Below are 23212 nucleotides of genomic sequence, written 5' to 3'. Positions count from 1 at the left end.
GGCGGTGGCGGAGCGCCGCAGCGCGATCATGCCGGCCTCCACGCACACCGCCTTGCACTGCGCGCCGTTGAAGTCGTCGTGGACCGGGACAGCTCCTCGAACGTTACTTGGGTGGAAATTAGTTTAGACGCTCATTTTACAAGGTTTATGCCCGTTTTCACCATCGATCCCTAATTTTTAAGTGACCCCTATGAAAACTGTTGTGTTACCATAGGGGTCACTTAGAAATTAGGGATTGATGGTGAAAACGGGCATTAAGTAGCTACTCAGTTTGGGGACTAGCTGACTCGTGATCTAACGCGGGTTCGAAGACGAACCCCGCTGCCGCTGGATTACTTATTGTGGTGAAACCACTCGACTCGAAACATGCATTTTAGCTTACTATGAAGGGTCCTAAAGGGTAAACGGGAGCAGCAGAAGTCAGTCAATATTGATTTGCACCCACCTAAGGGCCTCCTATAAAACTTGCGCGGTCACCCGTACGCGGTTCAGTATCCAAAATTAGTATGAGCAGCGCCCTAAATCGAATGGTTGGTCCCAAACTCCCAAAATGCTCAGACAATCAAAAAACCAGAATGCTAGTAAATATTTATTAATACGACACATAACACAAGCACTAGGCGTAGTAGCTGAGGTTGGCCTTCTTCTTGGCCTGCACCTCGAGGATGGCGTCCATGAAGTCCTCGTGCGTGACGGCGGTGGCGGAGCGCCGCAGCGCGATCATGCCGGCCTCCACGCACACCGCCTTGCACTGCTCGCCGTTGAAGTCGTCGTGGACCGGGACAGCTCCTCGAACGTTACTTGGGTGGAAATTAGTTTAGACGCTCATTTTACAAGGTTTATGCCCGTTTTCACCATCGATCCCTAATTTTTAAGTGACCCCTATGAAAACTGTTGTGTTACCATAGGGGTCACTTAGAAATTAGGGATTGATGGTGAAAACGGGCATTAAGTAGCTACTCAGTTTGGGGACTAGCTGACTCGTGATCTAACGCGGGTTCGAAGACGAACCCCGCTGCCGCTGGATTACTTATTGTGGTGAAACCACTCGACTCGAAACATGCATTTTAGCTTACTATGAAGGGTCCTAAAGGGTAAACGGGAGCAGCAGAAGTCAGTCAATATTGATTTGCACCCACCTAAGGGCCTCCTATAAAACTTGCGCGGTCACCCGTACGCGGTTCAGTATCCAAAATTAGTATGAGCAGCGCCCTAAATCGAATGGTTGGTCCCAAACTCCCAAAATGCTCAGACAATCAAAAAACCAGAATGCTAGTAAATATTTATTAATACGACACATAACACAAGCACTAGGCGTAGTAGCTGAGGTTGGCCTTCTTCTTGGCCTGCACCTCGAGGATGGCGTCCATGAAGTCCTCGTGCGTGACGGCGGTGGCGGAGCGCCGCAGCGCGATCATGCCGGCCTCCACGCACACCGCCTTGCACTGCGCGCCGTTGAAGTCGTCGTGGACCGGGACAGCTCCTCGAACGTTACTTGGGTGGAAATTAGTTTAGACGCTCATTTTACAAGGTTTATGCCCGTTTTCACCATCGATCCCTAATTTTTAAGTGACCCCTATGAAAACTGTTGTGTTACCATAGGGGTCACTTAGAAATTAGGGATTGATGGTGAAAACGGGCATTAAGTAGCTACTCAGTTTGGGGACTAGCTGACTCGTGATCTAACGCGGGTTCGAAGACGAACCCCGCTGCCGCTGGATTACTTATTGTGGTGAAACCACTCGACTCGAAACATGCATTTTAGCTTACTATGAAGGGTCCTAAAGGGTAAACGGGAGCAGCAGAAGTCAGTCAATATTGATTTGCACCCACCTAAGGGCCTCCTATAAAACTTGCGCGGTCACCCGTACGCGGTTCAGTATCCAAAATTAGTATGAGCAGCGCCCTAAATCGAATGGTTGGTCCCAAACTCCCAAAATGCTCAGACAATCAAAAAACCAGAATGCTAGTAAATATTTATTAATACGACACATAACAAGCACTAGGCGTAGTAGCTGAGGTTGGCCTTCTTCTTGGCCTGCACCTCGAGGATGGCGTCCATGAAGTCCTCGTGCGTGACGGCGGTGGCGGAGCGCCGCAGCGCGATCATGCCGGCCTCCACGCACACCGCCTTGCACTGCGCGCCGTTGAAGTCGTCCGTGGACCGGGACAGCTCCTCGAAGTTCACGTCGGGGCTCACGTTCATTTTTCTGGGGAAAATATTTTCATATTTAATCAATCGAAAATATGAATTTTGTTTAAAAATATAGTTACTTGATTTTTCTATCTACAGGGTGTTAGGTAAATGGGTATATGAGCTGGCACTAGCCCATGTTAACATGGGCATATAAATGGTATGGTGAAGGCAGAAACTTGATATCATCATTTTATTTTTTAAATTTTCATACAAAATAAATTTTATAAAATCCGATGTGTATGAAAATTAAAATAATTAAAATGAAGATATCAATTTTCTGACTTCACTATACCATTTATATGACCATGTTAACATGGGCTAGTGTCGGCTCATATACCCATTTACCTAACACCCTGTATAACCTCATCCTGCGGAGCGAGAGCGCAAGGATAATCCAAACGCGCCCTCGCTCCGTCGACGGCGGAGGAGTCAGAGGCAACGTATGATCGCTTCCAGTTTCCTCTCTTCGGTGATGGCCAGCGGGCCGCGCCTGCATTGCACAGGCCACCACCACCGTCGGACGGGAACAGCTGTGTGCTCCCAGCTGCTCTCGTCGCCCCCCATCCTAGGGGGCTTGTGGTAGAGAAGACTTTACAGAATCCCAGTTTCCTCCCACCGATTGTTTCAGTCATGTATAATGATAGCTTTGATGTGCACCCAAATCAATATTTAAGTATGTTTAAATCTGTTGTCTAGTACCCATAGTACAAGCTTTGCTTAGTTTGGGACTAGAAGCGCAGTGTAAATGTCCAAGGATATTTATTATTATTAAATCAGTTAAGCACTAAAATGTGTGTTGTTTAATTAAATACATATTCTTCTTAACCTCTCTGGGTAAATAAGCTCTTGAATCAGCAGTTCGATGCCTAAGTTATTGAGCTGTTTTCACCTCAAAATATTTTTCTTGAATGATATAAACATGAATTAAAATGGTACCTTGAGTGGATCTGCATGATCCTAGCCCTGGCTTCCTCATTGGGATGTGGGAACTCAATCTTCCTGTCCAGACGACCAGATCTGAGCAGAGCAGGGTCCAAAATGTCTACTCTGTTTGTGGCAGCAATAACCTGAAATGATTTAAAAATATTTGGTTATAATAATATTATTACACATCTTCATGCCTGCCTCAAGGGATCATAGAATACATAATTTAAAGAAGTTTCCAGTTGAAGCAACTACAGACTGGATTAACGTTGAGTCATTGTCTCACACTGATCAGTGCTCACAGCATAATGAGAGGTTAAGCATTAACAAACACATTTATGTTTAAGTACCAAACCCCTAACTTAGAAGTGACAAGGTGGTAAGTTTAAACTTGCCTTTGGTAGATCCTAATCTATTCTATCTCCTAAGATAATATACTGGTTTAAATTGAATAAAATATTTTTGATTTGATTTCACACAAATATCAATATAAGAAAGAAAGAAAGAAAAATATTTATTCGATGCAAGTAGGTACACAGCAAGATAATAACTAAAACTAGACAACAGAACGTCTACAAGCACCAAAATGGCATCAGCTCAGTATACGCCGTGACGGCAGAGAGCGCATCACGACCACTGGTATTCTGCGGATGCCAGTTGAGGTAAAGGGCGCAGCTCGCCCAGGAACAATCGGTTAACGTAACAAGTAATTTTAAACATAGATAGCCTAGACAGATTATTTAATTACATTACTTATGTATAGCTAAGATTCTAATAATAATTAATATAAATTAATAACTACAACCATGAACAAACAACTCATGCACAGAAATTAGTTCTTACGATTTTCTTTTTATGATATGAATGGTATTTCTATAATGCTATTATGTGTGCTTTTGAAGGTTTAAAAGATACTTTTTGTAATTTAATTTAAAAGAATTTAACGTGTGACAATTTTTAAAAGGCGGTGGTATATTATTCCAGCACTTCGTGGCAGAGTAACGGAAGCTACCACGAAATGCTGCGGTACTGTGGCTTGGACATCCAAGGCGTGAAGCAAGCCTCACACTCCGATGGGAAAATAAAAGTTTCTCATATAAATATGGCGGACTTTTAGTACGCACAACCCCAAACAGTAAACACGCGTAATGGAGTGCACGCCTAGATTTCATGTTAAGCAGGTTTCCTTGATTGAGAAACGGCGAGACATGGGCTCTACGCGGGATATTGAAACAGAATCGGGCGCAGGAATTCTGCACCCGCTGTATGACCTTTTTAGTGTAACCATAGATATAATTCAGTGATATTCACCTTAATATCAGCTGTGGAGCTGAATCCATCCAGCTGGTTCAGCAACTCCAACATAGTTCTCTGCACTTCACGGTCACCAGCCTTTTCAGAGTCGAAACGCTTGGTACCGATGGCATCCAGCTCGTCAATGAAGATGATTGCTGGTGCCTTCTCCTTGGCTAGGGCGAAAGCGTCGCGGACGAGTTTAGCACCGTCACCTGTGGATTTAAGTATATTGATTGAGTATGCAAAACATTGAGGATCTAAGGAAACTTTCATAAGAGATAATATGACTAAGTAGCTACACAATATTATTTTGACAGTTTGGGCAGGTAACATAAACATAGAGAGCAAAAATGCAATAAATCTTATTCCTAAAAAGTGGCAATTGCTTACTTTTAATTTACTTGCAATTAAAATAGCAGATAGCTAGAACAGTGTCTGCTAAAAATATGCTTGAATGGATGAGGCTGAAGTATGCATTAATATCCAAACCCTTATAAATAGTGATGATATTGTTTTTACTACATTATTTAGATTGCCAAAATTGGTTATTGGTTGGTTTATTATTGGTCTAAACTGAATAAAATATTTTTGATTTTGATTGTTTATGACATCTGAGAAAAAATAATATTTATTAAAAGTTGCGATTGAACCACCAGAGATGTAGCTCACTCACCAATAAACATCTGTACAAGCTGCGGTCCAGCCAGCTTCAAGAATGTAGACTTGGTCTGGGCGGCACAAGCCCTGGCCAGCAGCGTCTTGCCAGTACCGGGGGGCCCGTACAGCAACACACCCTTGGGTGGGTGGATGCCGAGGTTCACGAACTTCTCCTTGTGCGTCATTGGGAGTACTACTGCTTCAATCAGTTCCTGAAATGTTTACAATAAATTGATTTACAAAAGTTTGGGTGGAGAGAAAGAATTGAAAACACCTACCCTCTGACTAAATATTGAGTGCAAAAACTATTGCACACACTAGACAAGAAAAGAAAGGACAGATATTTAGAAAATGTGATATTGTAATAAAAAAAAATGTTGATAATTCCTATTTTACTTGGTACAGTGTAGTTACTTTAAAATAAGGGTAAATGATAGAAACAAACCTGAATTTGTTTATCCAGACCTCCAATATCTGAATATTGCTCTGTGGGACGCTCATCCACTTCCATGGCCTTCACTCTCGCATCGTACTCCGCTGGGAGCGTCTCCAAAATGAGATACGAGTCTTTATTTACGCCAACCAGGTCTCCAGGCTTGAGTTTTTCTGCATCTACTAACCCAATCACTGGCAAAAAGTAGGTCTGTCTTGTGGAGGTTTTGATCACCGCGCACTTTCCTTTCCTCTGGGAATCTAAATCAACGACGGCGCCATCTTCTTCCTCTTCCTGTGGATCTACGTCCAACAGCTCTATGACGTTGGAAACAAGGTAGGGGAGGGTTTTATTCACTTTGATCTTCTCAGTGTTTTCCTTGATTTTCTCGTTCTGGGCCTGCAGCTCATGTGTAATCCTCATGACTTCGCTCTTCATGATTTTGATTTCATTGTCTAGTAGCCTGGTGCGGCTAATAATCTCATCTGTGGGCATTCGCAACACTTCCTCACTGAGGGCCTCTTCTCCATCCTCCCAGATAGATTTATCTTCAAGGGTTGTGGCCATCGTGTCTCTTTTGATTTATAAAACAAGTATTAGTGCAGATTTAACGTAAAAAACTCAAGACAAAACTCAGTTTTCCCAAACAAATAAAATTCCCGAGTCACGAAAAATGAATTGTCATTTTATTTTGGGGTTACCATTTTATGAATTCTATGAAACTACCAAAAGCTACTAAAAGTTTTATTTTTTATGATGAATGACGGGACTTTCAAGCGTGTATATAGCCGTGGCATTAAAAAACGTGTGTACCGTGCCTTATCTTCACCGCCGCCGCCGCTTGGCTGTCTGTCATGTCAACCTGTCACATTTGTCTTGTCTCGTCCTATCTGTCAAAATTCGCGAATTTCGAAAAAATCTAGAGTTCTCAGCTTGGAAGTTTATTTAGAAAATACTATTTTATTATCTTCGCGTGTGTTTTTTCCAGACTCTTATTTCTCACAATGGCATTCTCAATGTTTGCACGTTCTTCAGGTAAAATTCTGTACACGTATTTCTTTCTAACCATTCATTACATAACATTGTTGTTATTATTTAAATTATAGCTGTATTTAGCTTTTTTGCACGTTATAAATATAACTAACGATCTTAGCTGGTTGTAATGCTTCATAGGAACAGCACGGAATGTCTATAGAACTAAAGTGGGCCTCATCTAGGTTATGTTTTTTTTGTAAATATTTAGTTCCTTAAGGTTCCATGGTAAATGTTATAGTTTAGTATTAGTGGCAAAAATTACTTTAGTAAATTGGTCTTACAATGTTTTATCAATTTCTTTCTACATACTTACACAGTAGACAAACTAGGTATAATTTGGTTCTTGTTAACCTCTCCTCTCTGGCCTCTATCCCACAACATTTTGGGGCAAGTTTATTCACAATTTATTTGAAGTTATGGTACCCAAGTTGGTGTATAACTTATAAAATTTCATTAACAAATTACTTCTTTTAGGTCTTGGGTCTTGAGGGATTAATATTGTCACTAATATTAAAAAATACATTAAGCATCCTATAGTTCTGAACATCTGAATGTTTTAATTGAATAGATTTTGAAGTCAATACTAGTGTACAACAATTGCTAACATTTCTAACATCCCAAAAAAGCTATCTCACATCCTATACAAATTGGTTGTAGATAGATATAATATTATACTCATAATTATTTATTGTTCTATTTGTTGTTTACTTTGCTATAGCAGTGGAAACATTAATACAGCATGTCACCATATTATGCAACCCAGTATTCTGCCTTTGACTAATAATATTTGAAGCAGTGCTAGTAATTAAAGTTATTTGTTTAATTTTACAATTTTATGCAAGTTGAGTTATTAGGCATAATGCATCTCTGGTTGATCTATCTAGTAAGATTAAAGCAATATTTATAAAATAATGTTATGTAAAAATGTAAAGTATCAAAATCCTACTAATATTATAAATGCGAAAGTTTGGATGTCTGGATGTTTGTTACTCTTTCACGCAAAAAATACTGAATGGATTTTGATGAAACTTTACAGTATTATTGTTTATAACCCAGAATAACATAGGCTATAATTTATGACGATCTGTGACAAACTAAATTTCAAGCAGGTGAAGCCGCGGGCAAAAGCTAATTGTAAATATGTATTAGGAAGTGGCAGATGGGCTAAAAATAACTATAAATTCAAATCAAATAAAAAAAACTACCTTTAAAACTTTTTTAGAATTAGGACTGCAAAAAAGTTTTCATAGTTTTATGAAGCTAAGAAAAATATTTGTTTTTCCAGCATGCACAAACCGCGTGTTCGGCCAACAGCTGATGCGCTTTGCCACGCAGTCTGCGCTCGCGCATCGCAACGCCGCCAGCGCCCTCTGTGTTAAGAGTTTGGCGGCCAAGGAGTCGAAGACGCCCATTTTGGACTCTGTAAGTGCACTAGGCGTCACTTTCAGCAGCTTTATATCGCGGGAGGCTGTTTTTTCTTGAGGTAGTACGTTGCGTGAATCCAGCCACTAGAATTGTTGTGCGACTTAGCACGACATGACTGGCAGCTTAAGTTTGTACAGTAGAAGCAGTAGGCAGTGGCGGATTTACAGTTTTGCCGCCCGTAGGCTAGGGTGGGGTTGTATCTTTATTTAACTTTTATCTTCTGAAATCGAGTAAGCGTCATCTGAAATCTGCCGCCCCTAGGCGGACAGATCCAGGACTGGCAGAAGGTAGCAACAAGCATCAAAGACGGGACATTAAAATTTGTCCTCCACTGAATACATAGAGTCGGACTGGCTGGGCCAAATACACAAGTTTGAGATTGAGATAGGTTACTCTCTTTCGACACGGCAGGGCTGCCAATGTTTACGATTGCGAGGCAGCCACACGCCTCCCGGAAGGATCGCCATTACGGAGTCCCTAATAGAAAGAGCGACACCTTTTGCTACAAAACAAATATTTGAAATTCCAGGTGCGCTCATTCCGCACTAGCTCCGTGGCTTTATCCGCGGAGAAGCCGCACGACCACTCCAAGCTGTGGGTGATAGAAAAGGCCACGTCAGCAGCGCTGGTGCCGCTCATCCCACTCGGCTTGCTGATGCCCAACAAGCTGTTCGACTCGCTGCTGGCTATACTGATCACGGCGCATAGCTTCTGGTGAGTTCCATGGTGATATTTTTTGCAGGTTTCAGTAAGTCAGGGCCCAACCAAACCTTTCAGCAGTAGTGTAGTTTCTGGTCAGTATCATTATATTCTTTGTAGGTTTGTGCTGTTTTTTGACTTACAGGTGGTCTCAACCCTTTCATAGTCCAGGTATTGGATTAGTCGCTAGCCCTATCCACGTAGGCGTCAGAATAACGCCCTGCGAACTTGCGCTGATCTTTGTATTATAATCAGTGAAACATTGATCACCTAGCATGAGTAGGTCATCTTCATAGAAACGCACCGAGCGCGGTTTGTATGTGAGCGCGCGCCAATACGTATGCGGCGCGCACGCACACACTGACAAAATTTGGGGCAACTCACCGCTAATCAACGCTAAATGTTGATGACCTACTCATTTGTATTTACTCTGGTTTGGGTCTAACTCGGACACTGGTAGATAAATTGAAGAAGTCGCGGGTGGAAATCCATATGCCAACTGGATAAGTGTCCTATCTTCCTTTTCAAATTTAGTAGATGTCACCTTCCTTCAACTAGCTAGAATACACCACAAGTCCCTCCTTCCTAACCCATCCCATCCCCAGGGGCCTGGAAGCGTGTGTGGTGGAATACATCAGGGTCCTACTCTTCGGGCCGATGATCCCAAAGGTCGCTATGGGCATAGTATACGCGCTCACAGTCCTCATGATGGGCGGGCTGTTCTACCTGATCTTCAACGACATCGGGCTGTGTCGTGCCTTCTGGAGGATTTGGAGGAACATGAGGAAGCCCAAGCCGGTCCAGCCGAAACAGGCGCCGCCCCCGCCGTCGGTGCCTGAGGCGGTTAATATCGTTTTGTAGTAGCTTTGGTTGTTGGATTAGGCTGGTTTTAGTGTCACGCGGACCGTCCGGTGCGGACCCGCTCCGCACGGCCAATTTTTATGAACTTCTAGGGAGCGTTTTAGAGTAATGCGGTCCGGAGGAACCGCTCGCTCCCTAGCAGTTCATACAGATCGGCTGCGCGGAGCGATCCGCACTGACAGTCCGCGTGACATTAAAACCAGCCTTAGTGTTGATGTGTGAGAGGTAGAATAGGACTGTAATCTTGGTATCTGCTTCTTAACAATGAGATGCGTATATCAAGTTTTTATAAGGCGGTAGTGGTCCTACTAGATCGATAAGTAAACAAAAAGTATAGTAGTTCAATAGTTTTTAGTTGTTACCAAGATAGTTAAAAATTGGATAATCATTAAAAGTAGGTATGTAGCTTGAATATTTTGAGGTTAGGATGCACTGATTATTCTACCCGCGGCTTCATCAACATATCTTTGCTCGTTATTTGTGTGGACCTCACATTTAGTGGTTACACCAATACCTATCCAAAAATTCCAAGACAACCTTTCATTCTAGCCCTGAAAGTGACTTGATGATTTCACTGTCCTTGTAGTCATCCGTACGCTCATATTCTCGCGTTTTAAAACCCGATAAAAAGTATGTCAATTGTCTATAGTGTACCACTACCCTTTAATCAAGTAGACTAAACCTTGTTACCATTCCAGGGGCCTGGAGGCGATCGCTGTTGATTACGTCCGCGCCAGCATCTTCGGGCCACTGATCCCAAAGCTGGCGATCGCTCTCGTGTGGCTCGTCTCCATAGCAACTTTAGGGGGACTGTTCTACGTCATCACGCATGACGTCGGCATCTGCAACGCGGTCAGGCAACTCTGGGCCGTGCGCTCCGGGAATAAAGCGTAGATTCGAACGGCGAGGATATTGACGCACGGTGATTGGTTACAAGAATTTGGGGCGGAGCTTAGTTGGAGAAGGTAGGGCGGTAGTGGCCTAAGTCGTATTTTGAACTTTTTGGAAAAGTTTGGTATGTTTGCTCTTCATACTTGTGGAACTTTTAATACAAGAAAAATATGTGTCACTATGGTTCTAAATTCTTCAACTATCGTATTTGAACTCACCAGTTGGAGTAAATTATTCTGTTCAATGAGTGAATAAAGTACTATAGAAATAGTATGTTATCATGTACAGATAATTTTAACTGGTGATTGATTGAGCACAAAGATGCAATTTCTTGTAACATCTTCACACAATAAGAGGCTGAGATGTAAATATTTAGAAACGATATTATCGAGACGGTTGGATCCTGTATAATATTCAAGATATGAGATTCCAAAACGATTGTTTTTGTATTATATTGTAATGATAATTGAGGTTACCATTTTTATTTGAGCTTTAAGCCATTGCAATAAGGTCGGCAATGCTGGCACAGCTTGAAGACAATAAGTGTATTTTTTTACATACGCGATGTATTTTAGGTATTTTTTAAGGATTTAACGTTGCTGGCAATGTCTCGTTTTTACTTTATGACAATGTAACATTATGTGTGTCAATATCCAAGCTGCGTGGTGTGCCAGATTTTTGTATATTTGCGGATGTTTTTTCAAAAACATGGACAACTTCATCTCAATAAGGTAACTGTGTACCTGAAATTTCATTTGACAATGAATTAGTTATAAAAGTCTGGCCATTTAGAAGATATTAAGAATATCAGGTACTTAATAAAGCACAATTTACACGATTAGAAAATTTTCTAAAGTATTACCGAGTTAGTTGTGCCGTTGATTTCGCTATTTATTGTATGCGCTGTGAAAGTATCACGGGTGGATCTTTGTGAATAATTTATTGTTAGAATTATGAATTAAAAGTTTTAGTTCAATTTATGGCTTTTATTTATATCTTGTTAATGATCGCCAATTACTGCAGGACCGAGGTTAATAGCCAGAACGTTTCTGTTAAATCAAAAATTCTTTTAAATAAGAGTTAATGAAGTTCAAAATATTACCATTATAATTGAATAAGGGAAAACTACGATAAAGAGCCTGATACAGAGGGGATATATACCAATAGGACTTGTGCAATACTATTAACATAATAATAATACCTATGCTCATCCTACTTACATAATTGGAACAAAACACAAGATCCATTCATCCTCATTACGACTAACCAGAGATAAGACGAGGATAACACACAATAACCGGCACACAAATAGCTCCTCAAAGTTCTAAGTTTATCGTGGAATCAGCAGATCAGCGATAGCTATTATAATGCGTGTTTGTCACATTTACATACATACTTAGTACAACAGCTCATACATATTAATACAAATCTTTGGCCCGCATTATAACTCGAAAAGATGTCGAAAACCCAAGTGCTTTCCTGTGATTTGTCTTAATGCATACTGAAAAAAAAAATCTTTGTAATTGAATATCTGTCTGGTCCCAAAACTAAAGATAATGATATTAAATGAATACCTAACGATAAGGTATACCTATGTAAAATTTAATAATAAAGGTAAATAATAGAAAAACGTTGATTAAAAAACAAGTTGTATTTATATCCGATTATAAATTAGTTGTTTATTCAATAAATACATAACAAATAGAAATATATCTAAATAATTTACCTACCTACTCCATAATATTCGTGAATAAAAACTAAAACAACATAATATTTCTATACAACCAGACTTTTGTGTATGTGCATGACTTCTTTTAAATAATCGTTAAATATTACGATAAAAATTCATAAGGCAATCACTTTTGAAATAAAATATTTTACTATCTGTAATATACTTAAAACCCGTAATGTGATTGTAAGTAAACCAATAGATTAACTAAGAATATTTTTAGACTTCATTTTCAAAGAAACTTTTACAAGGTAACTGAAATTCTTCATCAGATGGTGTCTGACTACACATTTTTGTTACAATATCGACTGCGTAGTTCTTAGTATCACCCGATCGAATTAACTGCGTACCTCGCTGGAATGCGACTCTACTCACCCGCACACTTCACCGAGTTCGCTCCGTAACAGAGCGTCGATGTGACGTCACGACTGCCAAGTGCGCAGTTAATTCGATTGGGTTGTAGATTACACTCATGTAGAGACGACGGTACGGTCAAGATAAACACTGGCATCTTATTGTAGTTGTAATAAAGGCTATTTCGCAATAAAACTGGATAAAAAAAACTGTAAATTCTGATGTGCTTTCGTCTTTACATCGGCATCTGCTGTGATAAAGAAGGGACCACTGATTTTATTACAATAATAAATATACACCCTCAGGCACTACAAATGCATTTGCACTTTGAAATAAAAACGCAGTCCTTAATGTTAAACTAGAAGAGCACGTTTTGGAGTGACAAGATATCCACGACCTGTATTGTATTTGGTAGATTCGTCGCCTACTTAATTAAAATACCTAATATGTTACAGTCTGAATGCCAAAGGGACAAAATAATATTCCATGACGAATTAGTTCATCGATAATTATATCGACATATTATTATACCCAATACTCAACACCATCACAAATGAAGAACAAAGCAAAATCAATCTTACATACATACAAACGAGGCGAGCCCTGTAAACGACTCTGAGCTCTCGGCAAAAGGACTCGGAAGCCTCGAGCCTTGTACATCACTACATAACATTCATTAAATTGAAGAAAAAATCTCAAAATATTGAAAATTACTTTGTTTTGTTATATTACAAGAGGGAATATGGATGGAATAGGGATGGGTGTGCGTTTTATTATCGATAAAAAGCTCACGTTTGTCAAATTCAGATTTCATGCAATAAGGAAAGTAACAAAGAATGGAATAGGGATGTGGCACACATTTGTCATAAGTATCGATAAAAATCTTACGTTTATAAAATTCAGCAATAAACTGTCCCGCTGGCATTCAGACCGCGGCCTACCGTAAGGCTAGGGCTTGACGTGCCGCGAGTGGAATATACTAAGCGCCTCCCACTGCTTGGTGTGCAGCAAGATGTGCGGTCTGCGCTCTCGCATGTATTCCACTGCTTCTTTCGGTGACCACCCGTTTTTCTGCAGACAAAATTTGTTACAATAAGATTTTTCGATAACTTATCATGGATTATGACTATTATTAAATAACCTTCACAGCCCACAGTTGTCAAACCTTGTGAGAGGCAGTGGGCGGGGTATAAAGCTCGTAGAAATCTAAGGTCATTGGGGCAGTTCTTGAGTAGGGGCCACGGGTCGGATGATGCAATCGACATGTCTTCCACTCGGTGGACCGACGATAGGGTAAAGGTTGGAGGAAACACTTGAATCCCGCATCCATCCAGCGCAGGACCGGTCGTTGAGGAAATACTTGAGGGAAGCCCTTGTCCAGCGGTCCTTTGGCTAAAACGAACTCACGACGAACCACGTGTCAGAGTTTATGTATCATGTATAAATAAATAAATTTAATAAATATCCTTGGACATTTTACACTGCGCTTCTAGTCCCAAACTAAGCAAAGTTTATACTATGGGTACTAGACAACGGATATAAACATGCTTAAATACTTTTTTTTTGTAAATATATTCTACCCAGTCCAATACAAACAAATATGTTCATGCACACAAATGTTTGTACTGTGCGGGAATCGAACCCGCTACCTCCGGAATAGTAGTCCGTTTCGAACCACTAAACCAAACGGCCGACGGATATAGAATCAGCACTACTACAAATACAAAGGTATTCCGCCATAAAAGCAACGTGCATATTATCTACTCACCAGCATAAGGTAGCAGCCGACTAGCGTGGCGCTGCGCGTGCGGCCCGCCTTGCAGTGCACGTACACGCTGCCGCTGTTCAACTGCGCCGCTTCAGTCGACACGCCGGTTAACTTCGCGCCAACCGGCAGGAACCTACGAAAGAAGGGTGTAGCTTGTCATGTATTTCATGATCATCATCATTATTTCAGCCACAGCACGTCCACTGCTGAACATAGGCCTTCCCCAATCATTTCCACATTTCCCGATAAGCAGCTGCCATGAATTTACCTCTGCTGAATGAGGGCTATCGTTTTAGCGCTCACCAGTTAGCGCCACTGTAGAGTAAGGTCCTGTCACTTACTAGTAGCGAAGACAGTGGCACCAACTGGTGAGCGCTAAAGTGGTAGGAGGACTATCGCATTTGCACTCATCAAGATGGCGCCACTGTAGAGTAAGGTCCTGTCAATCGCCAGGGGTGCCAACTGTTAAGTATAAAAACGATAGCCCTCATTGGAGGCTTACTGTAGTGGAAACAAATGACCTGAGGGTCTAGACAAAGTACTCTTCGTGACAGTTTCGAATTCGCTTCTCGTGTAGTAACTACACAATAAAACGCCGGAGCGAAGCGATTTCGGATTTATAGTTTGTAACTTTGTATTAAGGGGATGATAATGATGATACCAGTAATGTGACTCTATGCACAGCAAAGTAAACAGAAATGGGACCTTTAATTCAAATTATGATAGGTAGGTACAGTATAGAGCCATTCAAATGTTTCTGTGGTGATCATATCTATGTTGGTTCCTTATTATGTTAAATGATAGTACCTAATGCTAAATGCAGTATAAACAGATGCTTCTTCAGAAATGCCATTTACCTGTTGATGAACTTGACTCCTTCATACAGTTTTTCCTGGTCCGGCGTCTCGAAGATGTCCGTAGTCGCCAGTTGAAGGAACTCGACTCCGTGTTCCCGCCATTTCTAAAGTTAATGGACAGAGGTCAATGATGTGTGACAGATATTAAAATGGCAGGGTTTCTTAACATAGGGTACCTACAAAGCATTAAAAATGGGTAGGCAAGCTGGGCATTGTAGGGAATCATGATATGGGAATGGGATTCTATTAGAATAAAATATTATAATCAATTGTAGTTTGAACGTGTGATATGCAATCACAGCCTGCGCCATGTGTAAACTTGTGAATTGATGATGCAAGTTAACTAATGTTTGTGCTTTACGTTGCAATTGGCATAAACAATTAGAGTAGGTACATGGGAATCATACTGAGAAATATGTATTGACAAGCTTTGTATTTAGAATAGCATAGGTACATTTTTTATATTTTAAAATTGATTGTACTAAGCCTTATATTTGTCAAGATAATAAAAACATACAGCTCTTAACCCATCAAATCATCAAACGTTCTTATGCAGTCACTTGGGACTGCATAAGAACGTGTAACAATAATTTTATGTAGGCTTTGAAAACCACTTTTTTATAATAAATTTTTATGTAGGCTAGGTACTAGGTACCATTAAATGTTTTATAGAATTATCGTGTCTTATGAATATTTTATGATGTAGGTATGTATAAAATCATACTATTGCAAAAGCAATTATTAGTTACATGTATAATAATTATTATAATTATAACCCATAATTTATGATTTATTAAATTCCCGTTAGATACAAGTTATTGTTATGCAGGCAGATTTTTTTACCTATCTCATTTATCTAATGTATGAAAGCAAGATATTGGTGTTGCATCATCTACTTACACTTTAGCTGTAAAAGCTTTAGTTAGAGGATTTTTAAGTACTTATTACTTTTGAAACTATTTGTAACATTTTTATAAGAATAAGAATAAAATTTTATTTCCAGAAAAATACACTTTAGTTACATAAGTTCACAAAGTAAGGTACATACTAATAGGATTTCAGGTTACTTACTAGTAGTCCCCAAACCTAGTCCTGTCTTTTGGGGACTTGAGCTTGGTACAAAATGTGTTACATGAATCATCTTCACTTCATGGGAAAATTGATTCCAGTCATAGACCGCAGTAACAATTGATTTCTGTTGTGTCGCGATTCCCTCTTACTTAAACTCAACATGAGTTTTGATTTCTAATTAATGAAATTGCACTCACCTGTGCATCATTGGAGAATATCTTCAGTTCATAGGACTCATTCATAGACACAACTCCTTTTAAGTTTTCCTCTTCTTTTAACTGGCAGAAATATTAAATAAATTAATTTGGTATACAAATAAACAATTTGAATTTAAAATTATTACTTGCAAAAAAGAATGACCTTAAAAATCATAATAATGGCATTCTGTTTTTAAATTTATACATATGTTAATGATTTAACATGAAATTATTTTAATTGTAAAAGCTTTGAAGAAAATAATGTCATATCTACCCTCTGACCCATTGTTGTTAATATTGTGTCTCAACATTAAAGAGTTTGACTGAAGTATCTGATCTAGTAAAGTTATAACATGAGTGAAACATAGTTTTATTGGGCTAAATTATTAAGGGCACAACATTTCATTGACGAAAATTTCGTAAAAGTTCACTAAACTAGTCCAGTTGGCTCAACTTAAGGGTAAGTAAATAACCTAAAATCATCACCTTATTGGTCATTCCCTGGAAAGGCAGCGCGCCGAGGATGACTGTGTCATCTATCCTGTCATACCAGCGCCGGCTGGTGATCTTCTCCATCATCACATTGTAGAATAACGTGGGGTAAAAAGTCACTCGAGCAAACATCGCCGTTCCCTATCGAAAGTACAGTTATATTAGTTCTAGACCTGCCGAGGCCGCATCGCACGGAGAAATAATGATGATTCAAAGCGGATACCATGGTGAAAGCTGGTTTTCCGTGGTGGGGATTCGAATTAATTTGGGTTCGTCAGACGAGCCAGCGCACCAAACAGCGCACGACCGAATCAGCTGTCTGTGACATTGACAGAATGAATGACAAACGACTGTCAATGTCAAATTTAACTACGGTCCACCAAAATCACTGTAATCGGATTTTTATGGGTGCGTTCAGAGTTTAATTTTTGTTAATCGAATTTGTTTACTTAGTATTCGATTCACTTTAAACTTTATGAGATGTCTTTATTTATAATAGTAATGCTAAAATCTATTTAATATGAATTTTTGCTTTATATATTGTACAGTTTTTGGTCGGATTTCCGACTGTTGGCATTGTTAGGGTTATGTAGGGTTCTCAATAGTCCCTTTAATAGTCATCATCACTAATACTTTCTTGGTTTGTAGTTTCACGAAATGTTATGGTGTAATATTATTTCTTATACCTATTCGAAAATATCATAGTCTCTTGCTGGGAAACTTTAATGATTTTATTATTAGGTTATTAGGCGAGTAAAGGAGTCAGAGCTATTTTATAATGAAAATGCACATCATCAAAAGATACTTTATTCATGAAATCAATAATGTCAATACGTCTGTCCGAGAATCATCTAAAACAATGACAAAATAGCAACAGGCTAATAGTGCTTAGCAAGCTCGTTGTGTTGGCAGTTACGGTTTGAGGCGCATGTAGTAGTGGCAAGCGAACTGGCACTCATCCAGGGTGAAGAATTTGTTGCCGTTGCCTCCGCAGCCAGACCAAATGAATCGCCTGCATTCCCGGCTATTCATGTCGAAATAGTAGCTGGAAATAGGATTATTTATTAATTTATTTAATACTATCTGTATTAAATATATACAAGTAATTTGTAAGTGTTAAATTCAGATTAATTAGTTTTCGGTTTACACGTTTAACAGTATTCATCCGGCGTGAACGCCTATAGCAGGAATAACCGCAACAAAACGAACCAAGAAACTACGAAACTTTGCAAATGTATGCTATCAGGCGTCACTACTATTAATTTAGCTCAATTTTGTTATAGCCTAAGTTAAGCTTGAATTGTGCTGGTACTGTTTTCTTAAATTTGTGTTTTTAAATATCTAATTTAAGCAAGAAATTAGTTTTTGCTCACCTCCGATACCGCCCATCACATGACCCTTTATCTTTCGGTAGTTCACAATCGCTCATGATTCCTGTAAATGCATTATTTCTATATGTATAAAAATATTTTCAAGATATGCAAAGGATTTGGTCTGGGTAGGTTTTATTTCAAGGGACTAAAGTAATAACTGTAAATGTAGAGTTATATAACTATCCGAAGTTGTTAAATGCCAAAAGGTGATAATACGGCCTGTTGATAGCATTCAAGTTATCGGATGATCAGCGCGACAACAGTCGTGACAACTGCAGGTGTTAAAATTAACATTAAAAGTAGAGAAAGTAAGGATTTTTAATGGGTTTTAAATATTTATAACAAGTAAAGTGCTCACCATAAACTAACGATACCAGCCCTAACACCACTACTAGCGCACAAAGTTTTCTGTTCGCCATCTTGTCTGCAGTGGGCAGGAAAAAAACAAGCAAGCCTTAAATATTTGGAGTAAAACATTAAGAATCTATTACCTTATCTATTAAATGATTCAAATATTTAGTCAAGTTACCTAATTGGTTGATGTAATTGAAAACGAAGATATAAGTAGGTGTGTCGGAAAATTCCAATTTTTTTAAGCCAGATTGAATAATGTACATTATTTTACTAGGTAATTAGGCAAATCTGTTAATAGCAAAATAAAACAACATTAACTCGTATTAGTTAGTCTAACCCAGTTGGGCCAGAAAACTCTACACAGACAATAATAGTGCATAGTTCGAATTTTATTCAACATTATGTTAAGTACCTTTTTTATCCACAACTAGGAAGCTCTTGGCCTGTATCTCACCTGATGGTAAGTGACGATCAGGCCGAAGGTGGAAGCGAGCTTCACCCGGAATCCTTAACCACGGAGGAACTGGCTATCTACCTCTAACTGCCGGAACACAACAATGCTGTTAACATTGTTGTTATGGCGACAGACTTAGATAAGATGGTGGTAGCTAGCCAGGCGGACTTAGAACCAGCCCTACCACCAACAAAACCGAACAGAAAAATCTGCCCCCACTGGGAATCAAACCCAGGACCTCTGCGTCTGAAGCAGGTGGTCTTACCACTAGTGACTAGACCTACTACAAACTTCACCTCAGTGAACCAGTAGCTAGAGACAGTCTTTCTTGACCCGGAGGATCTGGGTTCGATTTTTAGGCAGAACACACACAACTGAAAAATAAACACAATTTAGTAAGTAACTACGTAACAAACGGTTTGTCTACGTCATTATTTTAAGAAAACTGAAAAGCTTTTTTCCAAAAGATGTCATTGAGTAATTCAACTCTTTCGTATCGTATTCTAATACTTTACCTTGTTCACCTTGTGGGGTTAATTTTATTCTACGTCCACCATTTATTAATTCGGTGCCCAAGCCGACCGAGCTGCTTTCAAAAATTGAAAGAGATATCATCGGGGTGATGTATCGGAGCCATTTGTAACCGCGGCGGGGGGCGCGCGCCACACGACATTCCGAATTCAAATTTAATTAAAACGCGGTAAAAACAACGTGTTTCCGTTCGCCGCGTTCGCTATTCAAATTCGAAATAGATTCGATCTGTGCTAATTTGTCTATGACTCTTTCGAAACCAAAACATACGGGGCTCACTTTGTCGTGTTGAGAAAAAGAAGTGAATAAATCGTCTTTTTTAAGATTCCCAGTAAATGTGGGGTCAGCGTTCCAAAATAAATGAGTTGATAATTAAATTTGGACGTTTAATGCGAGACATTTGTCTGGTGTTAACAAAAAGAATAGTTGCATGTTTTCAATGAGCATTAAGATAGCAGTGTAGGAAGCGAACATAAATCCTTTTTTTTTTCAATTAGCGGCCTCTGAACCTTAGATAGTGTTATCTGCGACATTTTTAACCGCACTTTGTATCACAAATGACATAGCGGCTTATTTAATTGAAACTAATAACATATAAATACTGAGATAGACGAAATTGTGTCAAGAAGAGTTTGAAAAACATAGGTTATTAATAATGAATTGGGCATAATCAAAAAGATCTCTGTGACTGATTTTATTGGCCTTTACGAAGGATCATTAAATACTCTATAAAACTCATTTATTTAATAGTTATCGGTTATTAGACCAATTCGAATCGCGTCTAACGTCTTAAAAATATTCTAAATTACATTGTTTATCTTCAACTTCACACTATAAATAGTAACATCACATAAACTGTATTTTATTTTAGGGCCGTCTTTATCGACAGGCTATTCCCTGATTATGTTCCGATACTAAATAATTTACGTAATTCGTTTTTTTCGAACAACTACACTGATCCGGGACCGACATAAAACGCATTAAGCCGCGATACCCGGCCTCATCTGTCATCATTAATGCCACAGTATCCTAATAAGTGCTACAATAAATAAAAAGGGAATATCAAAGAGTTGCGCCCCGTTTAATGGTTGTAATTGTGGCCAAATGAAATATGGCGTCCGACGATACGAGCGCTCTGTCGTGGGTGTCTACCGCCTTACTATCGGCGTTTACACGCTATAAATATTTTAAATGATTATTTTAATGCGGCACTTAAAATCGTCATTTACATAACGGTTGGACATTCGAGCCGGTTCACGTATTTCAGCGAACTATTGCGAACGTGCCGCGTCCGTAGGCCCGTCGAGTCTAAATCGAACCATATTATGCGTCTCCTGTCGAACATCAAACCTTCCAGACGCTTATTTGTGTCCAAAAAGCGTTCGCGAGACTTAAAGCCTCCGGTTGATATATGGCGACGACAATCGCCGACCTTTATATTCAAATCGTCCGTATTCAAATGGGCCGTTGTCTATGGTTGACAATTCGCGGGCATTTCAAAAAGGAACGCGGGAAACGTCATATCATTCGGTTTAACTTTTTGGCGCGCAGATATTCATCTGGGCGTTCGTTTTTTTTTTTGGCGATTGTGCGGGACCGAGTCTGAGATCGGTAGATACTGACGTGGGTTGATAAAGTTAGTGTCTGCTCGTTCGAGACGTTAACGAGCGTTTGCGTAATAAGCCGCGCTATTGTGGCTGAACAATGCTCGTAGGAGGCTATTGTTTCAATTATTGAAAATGATAGCAGATAACTGTGGTTATATCGCGAGATTTCTCGGAAATATGATCTTTTAACTTTATATGCTTCATATTTTATCGCTTATTTGCTTTATATGTGAGTGTTAAAGCAGATAAGTACCTTTTATTAAGTTACTTGCGACGTTCAGCTACTCTAACTCTTATTTTGCAAGCCTACGTCTCCAATATTGGATCGAAACTTATGATTTAAACCTTATCAGCGTCTATAATCACCATCATAATCAGCGTATAATTATCTGCTATACTTATGGCCGTTTTCACCATCAATCCCTAATTTTTAAGTTACCCCCATGACCAAAAAATTCCTGTTAATTGTTACCATAGGGGTCACTTGAAAATTAAGGATTAATGGTGAAAACGGGCACTAGTATATCAAAATACACCAGTAATTATGTAAGTCCAGCAGCAATTTGCAGCCTACTGCTGTATGTAAGCTCCTTCTAAGAAGTGATAAAAGATACACTTCTGGGTGAACAACAACTGCATCAACAAGGCGTTAGAGCTTTACGCCCGTATTCACAAACGATGCTTGCTTAAGTGAAGCAGCAAATCGAACACAAAGCATTAATGGAGCTCTGTGATTGGTTCGTGTGTCACCCTATGCGTTCACGAGTACTGTGAGACCTCATAATAATGTTTGTGAAGACGGGCATTAGAGCTGTACAAGCAGAATAAATTCGTCAATGTAGAGACGTCGGCATTTTTTTTTATACACAACGAGGAAGCTCTTGGCCTGTATCTCACCTGATGGTAAGTGATGATCAGGCCGAAAGTGGAAGCGAGCTTCACCCGGAATCCTCAATCACGGAGGAACTGGCTATCTTACCTCTAACAATGCTGTTAACATTGTTGTTATGGCGACAGATTTAGGTAAGATGGTGGTAGCTAGCCAGGTGGACTTAGAACAAGCCCTACCACCAACCAAACCGAACAGAAAAATCTGCCCCCACTGGGAATCGAACCCGGGACCTCTGCGTCTGAAGCAGGTGGTGTTACCACTAGACCACAGAGGCGGTTAAATTCTTGCAAACAACGAACTTTCATTATCTCTAATTTCAGTAACCCTATTTTTGATTGCAGAGCTAAATCTTGAGACTACACTGGCAGTTTAGTTTGGCCAAATTGCCACACAGTTATCGCGGGCTACAAAGCATTATTTCATGCCATTATTAATCTCTACATTTTAACTGAACCATAGATCCCCATGAATGGATTATCAGCCTAATACCTGGGCGTGCACACGTGTTCTTATGTATAATTAGGTGGAGGGTATTTGCAAATCCCCGTCCGAAAGTTGATGCAAATGTGCGCACGCGCATCTGCATACAATGCGTTCAGCTTCGTGGTCAGATGTCACCAGATAGCAGGCCTAATTTAAAAAGCAGACCGGCCTAAACTAAATGAAGGTTAGAAACTGTCTGGGTGCGGGTTCGATTCTCACTGTGAGCGTAAGTTAGTTCAGCATTTGTAGAGTCATGGACGTGGCATTTTTGGTGATGGATGATACAGTCATGTCTAAAATATTTTGAAAAATCTATTTTCAGAAAATACAACTATGACTTGTTTGAGTTAAATAGGTAAACTTCCAGTCATTGGACACTTAGCCTAGGCGCAGACCACCGACTTTTAGTTAGCCGATAGTTGGACCCAATTTTAATTTGTATGAAGAATCGGCCGATACCAAATAGGTGTAATGTGCGCACTTTCATACATACTGATACTGATTAACAGCCCGACCCAACTATCGGCCAACTTAAAGTCGGTGTCTGCGCCTAGGCTTAGGGGCATGTCGTTGAGTCATTGGACAGATGTTTATTGAATTAAAAATAGCATTTCTATTAACAATTAAGAGAC

General features: G+C 39.7%; 4 protein-coding genes across 4 annotated transcripts; 1 reads left to right on the top strand and 3 right to left on the bottom strand.

Moving 5' to 3' along the window:
• Positions 1-1971: 1971 nt before the first annotated feature.
• Positions 1972-6204, bottom strand: LOC135080491 (26S proteasome regulatory subunit 6A-B). The gene is made up of 5 exons (XM_063975125.1): positions 5520-6204; positions 5091-5286; positions 4433-4629; positions 3134-3264; positions 1972-2210 (listed from the first exon to the last, which is right to left on the bottom strand). Exons 1-5 carry the CDS (start codon positions 6072-6074, stop codon positions 2003-2005), a joined length of 1287 nt encoding a protein of 428 aa, XP_063831195.1. The 5' UTR covers positions 6075-6204; the 3' UTR covers positions 1972-2002.
• Positions 6205-6365: 161 nt separating this feature from the next.
• On the top strand, positions 6366-11394 carry LOC135080493 (succinate dehydrogenase [ubiquinone] cytochrome b small subunit, mitochondrial). The gene is made up of 4 exons (XM_063975127.1): positions 6366-6542; positions 7828-7964; positions 8497-8681; positions 10226-11394. Exons 1-4 carry the CDS (start codon positions 6512-6514, stop codon positions 10419-10421), a joined length of 549 nt encoding a protein of 182 aa, XP_063831197.1. The 5' UTR covers positions 6366-6511; the 3' UTR covers positions 10422-11394.
• On the bottom strand, positions 10568-17178 carry LOC135080492 (phosphatidylglycerophosphatase and protein-tyrosine phosphatase 1). The gene is made up of 6 exons (XM_063975126.1): positions 17110-17178; positions 16881-17027; positions 16395-16475; positions 15127-15230; positions 14270-14402; positions 10568-13572 (listed from the first exon to the last, which is right to left on the bottom strand). Exons 1-6 carry the CDS (start codon positions 17110-17112, stop codon positions 13450-13452), a joined length of 591 nt encoding a protein of 196 aa, XP_063831196.1. The 5' UTR covers positions 17113-17178; the 3' UTR covers positions 10568-13449.
• Positions 17179-17727: 549 nt separating this feature from the next.
• LOC135080762 (kappaPI-actitoxin-Avd3d-like) lies at positions 17728-19649 on the bottom strand. Its single transcript, XM_063975480.1, has 5 exons — positions 19583-19649; positions 19364-19441; positions 18618-18683; positions 18260-18320; positions 17728-17931 (listed from the first exon to the last, which is right to left on the bottom strand). Exons 3-5 carry the CDS (start codon positions 18676-18678, stop codon positions 17799-17801), a joined length of 255 nt encoding a protein of 84 aa, XP_063831550.1. The 5' UTR covers positions 18679-18683; positions 19364-19441; positions 19583-19649; the 3' UTR covers positions 17728-17798.
• Between the last annotated feature and the right edge of the window lie 3563 nt (positions 19650-23212).

Source organism: Ostrinia nubilalis, chromosome 18 (assembly GCF_963855985.1).
Source record: "Ostrinia nubilalis chromosome 18, ilOstNubi1.1, whole genome shotgun sequence".
Lineage (NCBI taxonomy): Eukaryota > Metazoa > Arthropoda > Insecta > Lepidoptera > Crambidae > Ostrinia > Ostrinia nubilalis.
This window is presented reverse-complemented; position numbering and strand designations above follow the sequence as displayed.